The sequence below is a fragment of the Oncorhynchus mykiss genome, chromosome 12, assembly GCF_057628025.1.
Source record: "Oncorhynchus mykiss isolate SJ-2025 chromosome 12, ASM5762802v1, whole genome shotgun sequence".
Classification (NCBI taxonomy): Eukaryota; Metazoa; Chordata; class Actinopteri; order Salmoniformes; family Salmonidae; genus Oncorhynchus; species Oncorhynchus mykiss.
Genome location: NC_143033.1, coordinates 38,802,307 through 38,815,989, shown reverse-complemented (window position 1 = coordinate 38,815,989; position 13,683 = coordinate 38,802,307). Strand labels below are relative to the sequence as shown.

General features: G+C 41.9%; 1 protein-coding gene across 2 annotated transcripts; it reads left to right on the top strand.

The window, feature by feature from the left end:
- The first annotated feature begins 7,036 nt into the window (after nucleotides 1-7,036).
- Nucleotides 7,037-13,543, top strand: scimp (SLP adaptor and CSK interacting membrane protein). Of its 2 annotated transcripts, none has more exons than XM_021623685.3 (5): nucleotides 7,037-7,242; nucleotides 11,362-11,480; nucleotides 11,605-11,662; nucleotides 11,918-12,000; nucleotides 12,178-13,543. In XM_021623685.3, the coding sequence occupies exons 1-5, from the start codon at nucleotides 7,103-7,105 to the stop codon at nucleotides 12,360-12,362; spliced, it is 585 nt and encodes a 194-aa protein (XP_021479360.3). In that variant the 5' UTR covers nucleotides 7,037-7,102; the 3' UTR covers nucleotides 12,363-13,543. The 2 variants fall into 2 exon arrangements, with proteins under 2 accessions (XP_021479360.3, XP_090048549.1); XM_090192423.1 differs by having other exon boundaries at nucleotides 7,110-7,242; nucleotides 11,439-11,480; nucleotides 12,180-13,543.
- Nucleotides 13,544-13,683: the final 140 nt, after the last annotated feature.

Genomic DNA, 13,683 nt, shown 5'->3' with positions numbered 1-13,683 from the left:
CGGGAAAAGGAGGACAGAGCACGCCCCCATTCTCATCGACGAGGCTGTATTGGAACAGGTTGAGAGCTTCAAGTTCCTTGGTGTCCACATCACTAACAAACTATCATGGTCCAAACACACTAAGACAGTCGTGAAGAGGGCACAACAAAGCCTATTCTCCCCCAGGAGACAGAAAAGATTTGGCATGGGTCCTCAGGTCCTCAAAATGTTCTACAATTGCACCATCGAGAGCATCCTGACTGGTTGCATCACTGCCTGGTATGGCAACTGCTTGGATTCCGACATCACTGAGGCCCAGCTTCCTGCTGTCCAGGACCTCTATATCAGGCGGTGTCAGAGGAAGGCCCAAAACATTGTCGAAGACTCCAGCCACCCTAGTCCAAAACTGTTCTCTCTGCTACTGCAAAAGGCTTCTAAACAGCTTCTAAACAGCTATCCCCAAGCCATAAGACTCCTGAACAGTTAATCAAAGGGCTACCCAGACCCCTCTTTTACGCTGCTGCTACTCTGTTTATAGTCCCTTTAACTCTACCTACATGTACATATTACCTCAATTATCTCAACTAACCGGTGCCCCCGCACATTGCCAAGCTTGTTTCAAAACAGCAGGACAGACCGTCTTCTCTGTTTCACCACACGCTCCACCGGGCCTGAATCGCATCAAACAGTTCATCCTCCTCAACACTTAACGCCACTCCAGTGATCACACCCTGCTCTGGAAAACAAAGCAAGTCCCTAACTCGTGGTCTTCAGCGCACCTGCCACCGCATGTAATTCATCCTCACTCTCGTTAGGTTCAATTTCTACAGGAGTAGATTTTTTATTTTTGCCAATTTTCCTCACCACACCAGTTCCCTCGACACTCAGCTCCTTTCTTTTTTCCTCACTGTCCATTTCCACATCTCCACGCTCTTTCCGCTCCTTCATCCTCTGTAATAGCAAACTGTTCAAATGGTTCTTGTATCTTGAATTTGCCGCCATGTCATGTCGACTCACAAAGCTCTACCAGCCTCCAGACAACATTTCACAATCTGGAGAAACAGCTCACTTCGCATGTGTGAACACTAATGGAACATAACAGAGGAGTTGCATGATGATGGTAACGATGATAATAGTAGCTTAACTGGGATCTACACTGGGTGTACGTATATCAGCCTAGAGATCATATTCTAGATGTCATGATTTCATTTAGTATGTGGTGCTTTCACCCAAAATAATAACACATTGAGAGTCAACCTACACTATATTACCAAAAGTATGTGGACACCTGCTCGTCGAACATTTAATTCCAAAATCATGGGCATTAATATGGAGATGGTCCCCTCTTTGCTGCCATAACAGCCTCCACTATTCTGGGAAGCCTTTCCACTGGATGTTGGAACATTGCTGCGGTGACTTACTTCCATTCAGCCACAAGAGCATTAGTGAGGGTACTGATGTTGGGCGATTAGGCCTGGCAGTCGGCATTCCAATTCATCCCTAAGGTGTTCAGTGGGGTTGAGGTCAGGGCTCTGAGCAGGCTTGTCAAGCTTTTCAACACCGATCTAGACAAATCATTTCTGCATTAACCTCGCATTCTGCACAGGGGGCATTGTCATGCTGAAATAGGAAAGGGCCTTCCCCAAACTGTTGCCACAAAGTTGGATGCACAGAATCGTCTAGAATGTCATTCTATGATGTAGCATTCCTTCACTGGAACTAATGGGCCTAGTCCGAATCATGAAAAACAGCCCCAGACCATTAATCTTCCTCCTCCAAACTTTACAGTTGGCGCGATGCATTTGGGCAGGTAGCGTTCTCCTGGTATTAGCCAAACCCAGATTTGTCCATCAGACTACCAAATGGTGACGTGTGATTCATCACTCCAGAGAACGCATTTCCACTGCTCCAGAGTCCAATGGCGGCGAGCTTTAAACCACTCCAGCCGATGCTTGGCATTGTGCATGGTGATCTTAGGCTTGTGTGCGGCTGCTTGGCCATGGAATCCCATTTCATGAAGTTCCCGACGAACAGTTTTTGTGCAGACATTGCTTCCAGAGGGGGTGTGGAGCTCGGTAGTGAGTGTTGCAACAGAGGACAGACAGTTTTTACGAGCTACCCGTTTCAGCACTCGACGGTCCCATTCTGTGAGATTTTGTGGCCTACCACTTTGCGGCTGAGCCGTTGTTGCCCCGAGACGATTCCACTTCACAATAACAACACTTACAGTTGACTGGGGCAGCTCTAGCAGGGCAGAAATGTGATGAAATGACTTGTTGGAAAGGTGGCATCCTATGACAGTGCCACGTTGAAAGTCACTGAGCTCTTCAGTAAGGCCATTCTACTGCCAATGTTTGTCTACTGAGATTGCATGGTAGTGTGCTCGATTTTATACACCTGTCAGCAACGGGTGCGGCTGAAATAGCCGGATTCATTCATTTGAAGGGGTGTTCACATACTTTCAAATCAAAACAAATGTTATTTGTCACATGTGCCGGACACAGGGGAGGAGGTCAGAGACCTGGCCGGGTGGTGCCAGAATAACAACCTATCCCTCAACGTAACCAAGACTAAGGAGATGATTGTGGAATACAGGAAAAGGAGGACCGAGCACGCCCCATTCTCATCGACGGGGCTGTAGTGAAGCAGGTTGAGAGCTTCAAGTTCCTTGGTGTACACATCAAAAACAAACTAGAATGGTCCAAACACACCAAAACAGTCGTGAAGAGGGCACGACAAAGCTTATTCCTCCTAAGGAAACTAAATGGATTTGGCATGGGTCCTGAGATCCTCAAAAGGTTCTACAGCTGCAACATCGAGAGCATCCTGACTAGTTGCATCACTGCCTGGTACGGTATTTGCTCGGCCTCTGACCATAAGGCACTACAGAGGGTAGTGCGTATGGCCCAGTACATCACTGGGGCTAAACCGCCGGCCATCCAGAACCTCTACACCAGGCATTGTCAGAGGAAGGCCCTAAAAATTGTCAAAGACCCCAGCCACCCCAGTCAGAGACTTTTCTCTCTACTACCGCATGGCAAGCGGTACATGAGTGCCAAGTCTAGGACAAGACTCCTGAACAGGCAATCAAATGGCTACCCGGACTATTTGCATTGTGTGCCCCCCCACCCCCCTTTTTTACGCTGCTGCGTAAAAGCTCCGGTACCGCTTGCCGTGTAGTAGCAGAGAGAACAGTCTATGACTTTGGTGACTTGAGACTTTGACAATTTTTTGGGCCTTCCTCTGACACTGTCTAGTATATAGGTCCTGGATGGCTGGAAGCTTGGCCCCAGTGATGTATTGAGCCATACGCACTACCCTCTATAGCATCTTATGGTCAGATGCCAAGCAGTTGCCATACCAGGCGATTTTTCGACGTGTCAGGATGCTCTCAATCGTGCAACTGAAGAAATTTTTGAGGATCTGGGGACCCATGCCAAATCTTTTCAGTCTCTTGAGGGGGAAAAGGTGTTGTTGTGCCATCTTCATGACTGTCTTGGTGCGTTTGGACCATGACAGTTTGTTGGTGATATGAATAACAAGGAACTTGAAACTCTCGACCTGCTCCACTACATTCCCGTCGATGTTAATGGGGGCCTGTTCGGCCCTCCTTTTCCTGTAGTCCACGATCATCTCCTTTGTCTTGCTCACATTGAGGGAGAGGTTGTTGTCCTGGCACCACACTGCCATGTCTCTGACCTCCTCCTTATAGGCTGTCTCATCGTTTTTGGTGATCAGGCCTACCACTGTTGTGTCGTCAGAAAGCTTAATGATGGTGTTGGAGTCGTGCCTGGCCATGCAGTTGTGGGTGAACAGGAGTACAGGAGGGGACTAAGCATGCACCCCTGAGGGGCCCCGTTATTAAAGATCAGAGTGGCAGATGTGTTGTTGCCTTCCCTCCCCACCTTTGGGTGGCCCGCCAGGATGTCCAGGATCCAGTTGCAGAGGGAGGTGTTTAGTCCCAGGGTCCTTAGCTTAGTGATGAGCTTTGTGGGCACTATGGTGTTGAACGCTGAGCTGTAGTCAATGAACAGCGTTCTCACATAGGTGTTCCTTTTGTCCAGGTGGGAAAGGGCAGTGTGAAGTGCGATTTATCTATGGATCTGTTGGGGTGGTATGCGAATTGGAGTGGGTCTGGGGTTTTGGGATAATGGTGTTAATGTGAGCCATGATCAGCCTTTCAAAGCACTTCATGGCTACCGACGTGAGTGCTAGGTAGGTTACCTTCGCATTCTTGCTTGCCTCAAGGGTAGCCTAGTGGTTAGAGCATTGGACTAGTAACCGGAAGGTTGCGAGTTCAAACCCCCGAGCTGACAAGGTACAAATCTGTCGTTCTGCCCCTGAACAGGCAGTTAACCCACTGTTCCCAGGCCGTCATTGAAAATAAGAATTTGTTCTTAACTGACTTGCCTGGTTAAATAAAGGTAAAATAAAAATAAATAAAATAAAAAAATCGAGCATAAAAGGCTTGTCTGTTAGGCTCGCGTCACCGGGTAGCTCATGGCTGTGGTTCCCTTTGTAGCCCATAATAGTTTGCAAGCCCTGCCACATCCGACGAGCATCAGAGCCGGTGTAGTAGGATTCAATCTTAGTCCTGTATTGACGCTTTGCCTGTTTGATGGTTCGTCTGAGGGCATAGCAGGATTTCTTCGAAGCGTCCGGATTAGTGTCCCACTCTTTGAAAGAGGCCTTATACAGCTCGTTGCGTAGTTCCAGATTTGGTTTGTGGTGGTGAATAGAAGGCTACAAATAATATAGATAAGAACTCTCTTGGCCTTTAGCTCGGTGCTGATGTTGCCTGTGGCTTCTGGTTGGGATATGTACGTACGGTCACTGTGGGGACAACTGAGGTGGTATACTCCTCATTGCCATTGGATGAATCACAGAACACATTCCAGTCTGTGCTATCAAAACAGTCCTGTAGCGTAGCATCCGCATCATCTGACCACTTCCATATTGAGTGAGTCACTGGTTCAGTTTTTGTTTGTAAGCAGGAATCAAGAGGATAGGATTATGGTCAGATTTGCCAAATGGAGGGCAAGGGAGAGCTTTGTATGCGTCCCTGTGTGTAGAAAAAGGTGGTCTAGAGTTTTTTCCCCCCCCTGGTTGCACATGTGACATGCTTGTAGAAATGAGGTCAAACAGATTTAAGTTTGCCTGCATTAACGTCCCCGGGCCTCTAGGAGCGCCGCTTCTGGATGAGCATTTTCTTGTTTGGTTATGGCCTTATACAGCTCGTTGCGTGCAGTCATAGTTCCAGATTTGGTTTGTGGTGGTGAATAGACGGCTACAAATAATATAGATAAGAACTCTCTTGGTAGATAGTGTGGTCTACAGCTTATCATCAGGTACTCTACCTCAGGCAAGCAATACCTTGAGACTTCTTTAATATTCAACATCGTACACCAGCAGTTATTGACAAACAAACACACAGCCCCGCCCCTCGTCTTACAAACGTAGCTGCTCTGTCCTGCCGATGCACGAAAATCCCAGCCAGCTCTATATTATCGGTGTCATCGTTCAGCCACGACTCTGTGATACATTACAGTTTTTAATGTCCTGTTGGTAGGGTAGTCTTGGCCGTAGATCATTGAGTTTGTTTTCCTTTACGTCAGACTCATTAATTAAAAAATCTTTGTCCACTTCGAGGTGAGTAATCTGTGTTCTGATGTCTAGAAGCTGTTTTCGGACATAAGAGATGGTAGCAGCAACTTTATGTACAAAAACAGTTACAAACAATGTGAAAAAACAAACAAAATAGCACAGTTGGTTAGTAGCCTGTAAAATGGCAGCCATCCCCTCCAGCGCCATTTTCACCCTTTTTTTTATATATAGTGTGCTTTCTGAATCCTTCATAGCAACTAGCTAACAAATCAGATCATATTGACAACCATTCTCTTGATGACCCTACCTTAGTGGATCCATACATTGATTATATTAATTGACTATAGCTCAGCATTCAGTGCCTCTTCAACCTCAGGAGACTGAAGAAATTTGTCTTGTCACCTAAAACCCTCACAAACTTTTATAGATGCATAATTGAGAGCATCTGGTCGGACTGTATCACCGCCTGGTATGGCAACTGCACCACCCACAACTGTAATGCTCTCCAGAGGGTGGTGTGGTCTGCACATCGCATCACCAGGGGCAAACTACATGCCCTCCAGGACACCTACAGCACCCAATGTCACAAGAAGGCCAAAAGAATGATCAAGGACAACAACCACCGAGCCACTGCATATTCACCCCGCTACCATCCAGAAATCAAGGTCAGTACAAGTGCATCAAAGCTGGGACCGAGGGACTGTTAAACAGGCATCACTAACACAGAGAGGCTGCTGGCTACATACAGACTTGAAATCATTGGCCACTTTAGTAAATGGATCACTAGTCACTTTAATAATGCCACTTTAATAATGTTTACATATCTTGCATCACTCATCTCATGCGTATGTACTGTATTTTATACCATCCATTGCATCTTGCCTATGCCGCTCTGTCATTGCGCATCCATGTATTTATATGTATATATTCTTATTTCATTCCTTTACTTAGATTTGTGTGTATTGGGTAGTTGTGAAATTGTTAGATTACATTTTAGATATTGCTGCACTGTCAGAATTAAAGCACAAGCAATAACATCTGCTAACCATGTGTATGTGACCAATACAATATGATTTGATTTGATTAGTTGACCGTTAGTTGACTCTGTGGCTCATGGTCAAACTGATGATCAATGCCGTGGAACGAGTCATCGGCATGGGGATCTCTATTGACAAATGATACATCTGAGTATGTTGGCAAGAACGATAATAAGTCAACAAAAAAACTGCAGCTTGTAAATGGTCAAAGACCTCCATGTTATTGGACTGATCAAACCAGAGACATGCACAGAAGCTGTCTGATAGCCTATCTTACTCCCAGCTGAAAAAAACACATTTGAGTTTGACTATTCCGATTCGCAACTTTCCAACACGAGGTTGCAGCAGCATTGCTTAATAACCACGGCACATGGTAGACCTTATCGGTCCTTTTATTCATTTTCCCTTTATCACACACACACACACACTGCATGCAGCAGAGTGATGGGTGTGGGTAGTTCCTTTAATATGACTGAGAGGAAATGAGTTGGCTGAAGCCTCAGACCTCAGAAGTGAATCATGATCCCATAAGAGTCTCCCTATCTTCTGTACACAGTTTAGAACTAAGAATATCATTGACCCACACAATCCTAATTTTCAGCTGTTCGACTTTCCTTGTAAGGTAAGGCATGTGCCATCTATTTGAGAGGTGTATTCTATTGTCATAAGAACAAAGAAATACTTCATTGTCAGCAAAATATTTTATTCTAGGCCATGGCGTACTATAAAACTGTGCTGAACCTAGAACCTAATTGTTCAATAAATGCAATAGGTGATATTGTTATTGTTTGATTATAGTGTTGAAAAAATAACTATATGTTATTTTATAAGAATAACCATAACCTATGGAGGCAGGTTGGGGGTTTAATTTTGTATGATAATTACTGTTGGTAATGGTAGTTTACTACCATAAAGGTCTTATTTATCATTTATTTATTTATTATTCATTTAAAAATAGAATAAATAAATAACAATTTAACAACAGCCTACTCTGCAACACCTTTAAAATTGTGAATACATCATCTCTCTCTCAGACTAGAACTTCTTAGAAAAAGTACATTGCCGGAAGTTATTTAGTTCTATAAAAAGGTATGCAGCTGTGAAAGGATGTTGTGCATGTTGTCTGATAAACATCGGCCATTTACATCAAACTCTGGTCACAGAGATAAGTGTGAATTAGTACCATTTACCAGCTGTGTCTGTGGCAAACACAGTTCATGGGAAATGTATGAACTTAACTTTCATTACAGCTAAGAAATAAATGTAGTATTAGGTGCATGTAAAGGTGCTCAGGATTGAGCGTGACTGTCAAAAAAACAGAAGAATGAGATTTATTATGTAAAAATCAAATACTTTTCCCCTTTAGTTTAGTACAAATTGTCTACACCGTTTTTATTGATCAATTATAGAGATAAAACAGTCTGCTTCAATGGAAAACAATGACAGTAATAAGTGGCATGTCAACACTGTTCTTATACAGTGTAGGCTAAAATAACCACAAGACTTGGCCAGTTCAGAAATGAGGAAGTGACATTTCATGGAGAAAAGGCAGAAATGCAGAACGATGTTGATGTAGGTGCCCATCAGTTATTTAGTTGTATTAGGTCGTTCCACAAAGACATGCTAAAGCAGAAACGTTTTAGTATCTTGACATTTCCCCCCCGTGCACCCTCTGTGACTTCTAGCAAGATTTAACCCACTTCAACCTAACATTTCACCACGTTTGTAACGTCATAGTTATTTTGTTGATTTGACAGTCATTTCTGAAGATTTTTCTTTATTTCATGAGATTAGTGATTCGTTTACGTCTGTCCCTCATTTTAAGATTAATCCTGTTATGTGAGCTGAACTCTAATTTTAATATAGTGCAACTAATCCTTTTTCAAATATGTTTTGCAAAAGAAACATTGAGCATCTACAGTGCATTTGCATTCCCTTTTTCCAAATGGTGTCACGTTACAGCCTTATTCTAAAATGGATTTAAAAAAAGTTTTTCCTCATCAATCTACACACAATACACCATAATGACAAGCGTAAACAGGTTTTTCGATTAATTTATTTTTTAAATACCTTATTTACATAAGTATTCAGACCCTTTGCTAGGAGACTTTAAATTGAGCTCAGGTGCGTTCTGTTTCCATTAATCATCCTTAGGAGGTTTCTACAACTTGGAGTCCACCTGTGGTAAATGCAATTGATTGTAAATGATTTGGAAAGGCACACACCTGTCAATATAAAAGGTCCCACAGTTGACAGTGCATTTCAGGCAAAAACCAAGTCATGAGGTCGAAGGAATTGTCCGTAGAGGTCTGAGACAGGATTGTGTCGAGATACAGATCTAGGAAAGGGTACAAAAAAAATTCTGCAGCATTGAGTGGCCCAGCCAGAACCGGACTTGAACCCTGAAAATAGCTGTGCAGCGGCGCTCTCCATCCAACCTGACAGAGCTTGAGAGGATCTACAGAGAAGAATGTGAGAAACTCCCCAGATACAGGTGTGTCAAGCTTGTAGCGTCATACCCAAGAAGACTCGAGGCTCTAATTGCTGCTAAATGTGCTTCAACAAAGTACTGAGTAAAGCGTCTGAATAATTACAGTTGGACTCGGAAGTTTACATACACTTAGGTTGTAGTCATTAAAACTTGCTTTTCAACCATTCCACAAATTTCTTGGTAACAAACTGTAGTTTTGGCAAGTCATTTTTACAACAATTGTTTACAGACAGATTATTTCACTTAATCACAATTCCAGTGGGTCAGAAGTTAACATACACTAAGTTGACTGTGCCTTTAAACAGCTTGGAAAATTCCAGAAAATTATGTAATGTCTTTAGAAGCTTCTGATAGGCCTTGAAATACATCCACAGGCACAGGTACAACAAATATGTCAATTTGCCTATCTTCAAACTCAGTGCGTCTTTGCTTGACATCATGGGAAAATCAAAAGACCTCAGAAAAACATTGTAGACCTCCACAAGTCTGGTTCATCCTTGGGAGCAATTTCCAAATGCCTGATGGTGCCACGTTCATCTGTACAAACAATAGTACGCAAGTATAAACACCATGGGACCACGCAGCCGTCATACAGCTCAGAAAGGAGACGCGTTCGGTCTCCTAGAGACGAATGTACTTTGGTGCGAAAAGTGTAAATCAATCCCAGAACAACAGCAAAGGACCTTGTGAAGATGCTGGAGGAAACAGGTACAAAATATCTATATCCACAGTAAAACGAGTCCTATATCGACATAACCTGAAAGTCCGCTCAGCAAGGAAGAAGCCACTGCTTCAAAACCGCCATAAAAAAGTTAGACTACGGTTTGTAACTGCACATTGGAACAAAGATCATACTTTTTGGAGAAATGTCCTCTGGTCTGATGAAACAAAAATAGAACTGTTTGGCCATAATGACCATTGCTATGTTTGGAGGAAAAAGGGGGAATCTTGCAAGCCAAAGAACACCATCCCAACCGTGAAGCACAGGGGTGGCAGCATCATGTTGTGGGGGTGCTTTGCTGCAAGAGGGACTGGTGCACTTCACAAAATAGATGGCATCATGAAGCAGGAAAATTGTGTATATATTGAAGAAACATCTCAAGACATCAGTCAGGAAGTTAAAGCTTGGTCGCAAATGGGTCTATAGGACAACAAAGTCAAGGTATTGGAGTGGCCATCACAAAGCCCTGACCTCAATCCTATGGAAAATGTGTGGGCAGAACTGAAAGATCATGTGCGAGCAAGGAGGCCTACAAACCTGATTCAGTTACATCAGCTCTGTCAGGAGGAATGGGCCAAGATTCATCCAACTTATTGCGGGAATCCTGTGGAAGACTGCCCGAAACATTTGACCCAAGTTAAACAATTTAAAGGCAGTGTTACCAAATACTAATTGAGTGTACATAAACTTCTGACCCACTGGGAATGTGATGAAAGAAATGAAAGCTGAAATAAATCACTCTCTATTATTATTCTGACATTTCACATTCTTTAAATAAAGTGGTGATCCTAACTGACCTAAGACAGGGAATGTTTATTAGGATTAAGTGTCAGGAATTGTGAAAAACTGAGTTTAAATATATTTGGCTAAGGTGTATGTAAACTTCCGACTTCAACTGTAGGTAAATGTGATATTTAAATTTTTTATATTGAATTTTGGATTGAAATTTCAAAACAGTTTTTGCTTTATCATTATGGAGTGTTGTGTACTTTTTAGAATAATTTTAGAATAAGACTGTAATGTAACAAAATGTGGAAAAAGTCAAGGGGTCTGAATATTTTTCGAATGCACTGTAATAGTCCATTCACATTAAACGCAAGTAACCTGGTTTTACTCTTTATGGCCATTTTCTGGTGTTTTGTGGTGGGAAACTGAGCACGTCGAGCATAACACATCAACCCTGTTACCCATAGACAGGCTAGACATTATTTATTTATTCTTTGTGTAGCTTGCATTCAATTGCCACTCCCTGTTGCACACAACAAGCTTTGATTCCCCATCACAAGGGGCTTGATGGCTGATTTAACATGAAATTGTCAACCCTGTTACAGTCAAACCTGTTATTTTATTTGGCACTTAGGGAAATGTGTTGTTTTATGAAGTTGAACATGTTAAAATTATGTGCAATCAAACATTTCTTTTTTAACAAGTTATACCTCTTTCAAGAAGCCATTTCTATGGAATTTTGTGAGAGGTCATCATCAATTACTTACATGTATATTTGGGCTCTTTTGTGCACTGTGGACTAGATCACTCATGGAACCTTTACGGCATCTCTTCTGGCTGTGGGTGGTTCTTGGAATGATTTTTGTTTCCATGGTAATAGGTCTCATCTTCTTTCTTATCAACAAGTGTATTTCCAAGAAAGGTAAGTATTTTCAATTACACCATTACATCAGAAGCATTATTGTGAGCGTTACAGATCCATTTATCTCTACTTATATGAACTGTCTTTTCAAAGTATTGTATCAACTGTCTTATCTTTTCTACAGCTGCTGAACAATACAATACAAATACACCAAGTCACACTACGCCTCAGTATTATGCCCAGTAAGTCTCTTGCACTATTTTCAGCTGATGTAGATGTAACCTACATTTCTATTGACACTTATAGTGGTTGAATTTGTTGCCTCATCATTCATTATCACAATTAAAACCACAAGTTTGGTCCTCTATTCCTCAAACCTTTGATTCAATTTATGCGAGTTGTTTTAAGCATTCTTAGTAGTCCAGGGAAGGGAGGGGTTTTGTAAAAAGTATTTTCCAAAGTGGAGATCTAATTTCTCCGGTTTTTCCCCCATCCAGAAGCAGCAAATATCATCTCAAAGATCTGGAGGATGATTTGCCTCCTTTACCACCCAGGACTCAGTTTCTCACATCCTGTCCCAGTAAGCATCAGATTTAATTCAATAAGCCTTGAAATGCAATCATAAGCACACATTGGGAGTAATATTACACAAGGATAAGCTGTTGTGTTGAAACATTCACAATAGGAACCTTTTAAGCCCACACAGTAACAACAACGTCAGCCTCAACTGTCAATAATGTGCGTCTTTGCTTTCCAGAGACTGAAAGCTATGAGAACCTTGTAGGGCTACCTGACTATGTGAAAGTAGATGACAATGCCCCTCCTCCACCGTACCATCACACAGAGACACTAGTGTGTAAGGACAATGACAGCATTCCAGAGGACTACGATGACATCGGAGCAGACTGCCAGATCGAGGAGGACTATGATGATCTGGGATAAAGCCAGAGGCAACGGAGACTATACTAAAGACACTGTTGTGGTACATATGTAATGTATACTCCTACTAGCCAAAAATAGATGTTCTGCAGAAATACGACTATCCCTTAGCTGATACGGCTTCATGTTTAAATAATTTATTTGGTAATGCTTTACCAGTTTGCATAAGACTAAAGTATAGTTTTCTGGTATTTACCAAAAAGATCTCTTTTAACAATGGACAATTTCTTACTTAAGAATTCAACACAATTTAATTGTGTTTCAGGGTATACTATGTAACTGAAACTATTAGGCTGTAGTTAGCAGAAAAAAATAAAGCTGTGTAGTTTCAATTGAATATTGAACATAATATAATGGTGCACAGAAAATTAACAATCTTAGTGATTACCTAGTACCATATGATTGTCAATGGTGCTGGTTTTCCTAACTTTTTAAATCCCATAGACCAAACCAGTTGTATCAGGAATCAACACAAGTGAAGTGGTATATTTAATCATTTTACTCAGTCTTTACATCTAAGTAGTAACCTCCGAGGCTTGCTGAGTTTACAAACCAGCATACAGTTGTTAAAACCCTGTAGTTCTAGGAATCATCGATGTTAGATTGTGTTTACAACTGTGTACTTATGCTCTTAGCTCACTATGGATCATGAAGCAGCAGACCTTGCCATGTTTTATGAAACCAATAACTGTAAAAGGTTTCCAACAGATCGGATATAGAGTGTAAGAATAGAAATGGGTGAAAAAGGTGACTTTCCTTGTCCACCAGTGAAAACTTAATTTTGCAAAGTTAAAGATTAGATCCTCTGGTTATTGACAATGAAACAAACAATAGGCATTTCAAAATCTGTATTGATTAAAATACAAATGGAAATCTATAAGCCCTGCCATAAAGGTAAAGAACTGCAAAAAAGTGAAGCGTATACTACTTACTGTATGTAACCGAAACTTTAAAAAAAAGAGAAGCCGTTTAGTTTCAATTTGAATACTGAAGGGTTTGTTGCAGGGGTTTCAAAATGGCTAGTCTTGTCGAGCCTAGAAGCCTGGCATGCAACACAATGGTCGGTCAAATTGACTTCCCCTTCCCTCCACACTGCAATGAGGGCAGTACTATAGAGTAACGTATGCTTGTTTGATTTGTCCACAGTACATGTTTTCTACAGTTGCAATAAACAATGTAAGTTACGTAAGCGTTCTCACATTGTTGATCCTAGTGCATCCAAGCACTCTTTTGGTACTGGAATCAAATGACTGAATACATTTCTAATTTCATTATGGAACTCCTTACAGAAAAACTTGCTTCAACTGATGCAACACTGCAGAAA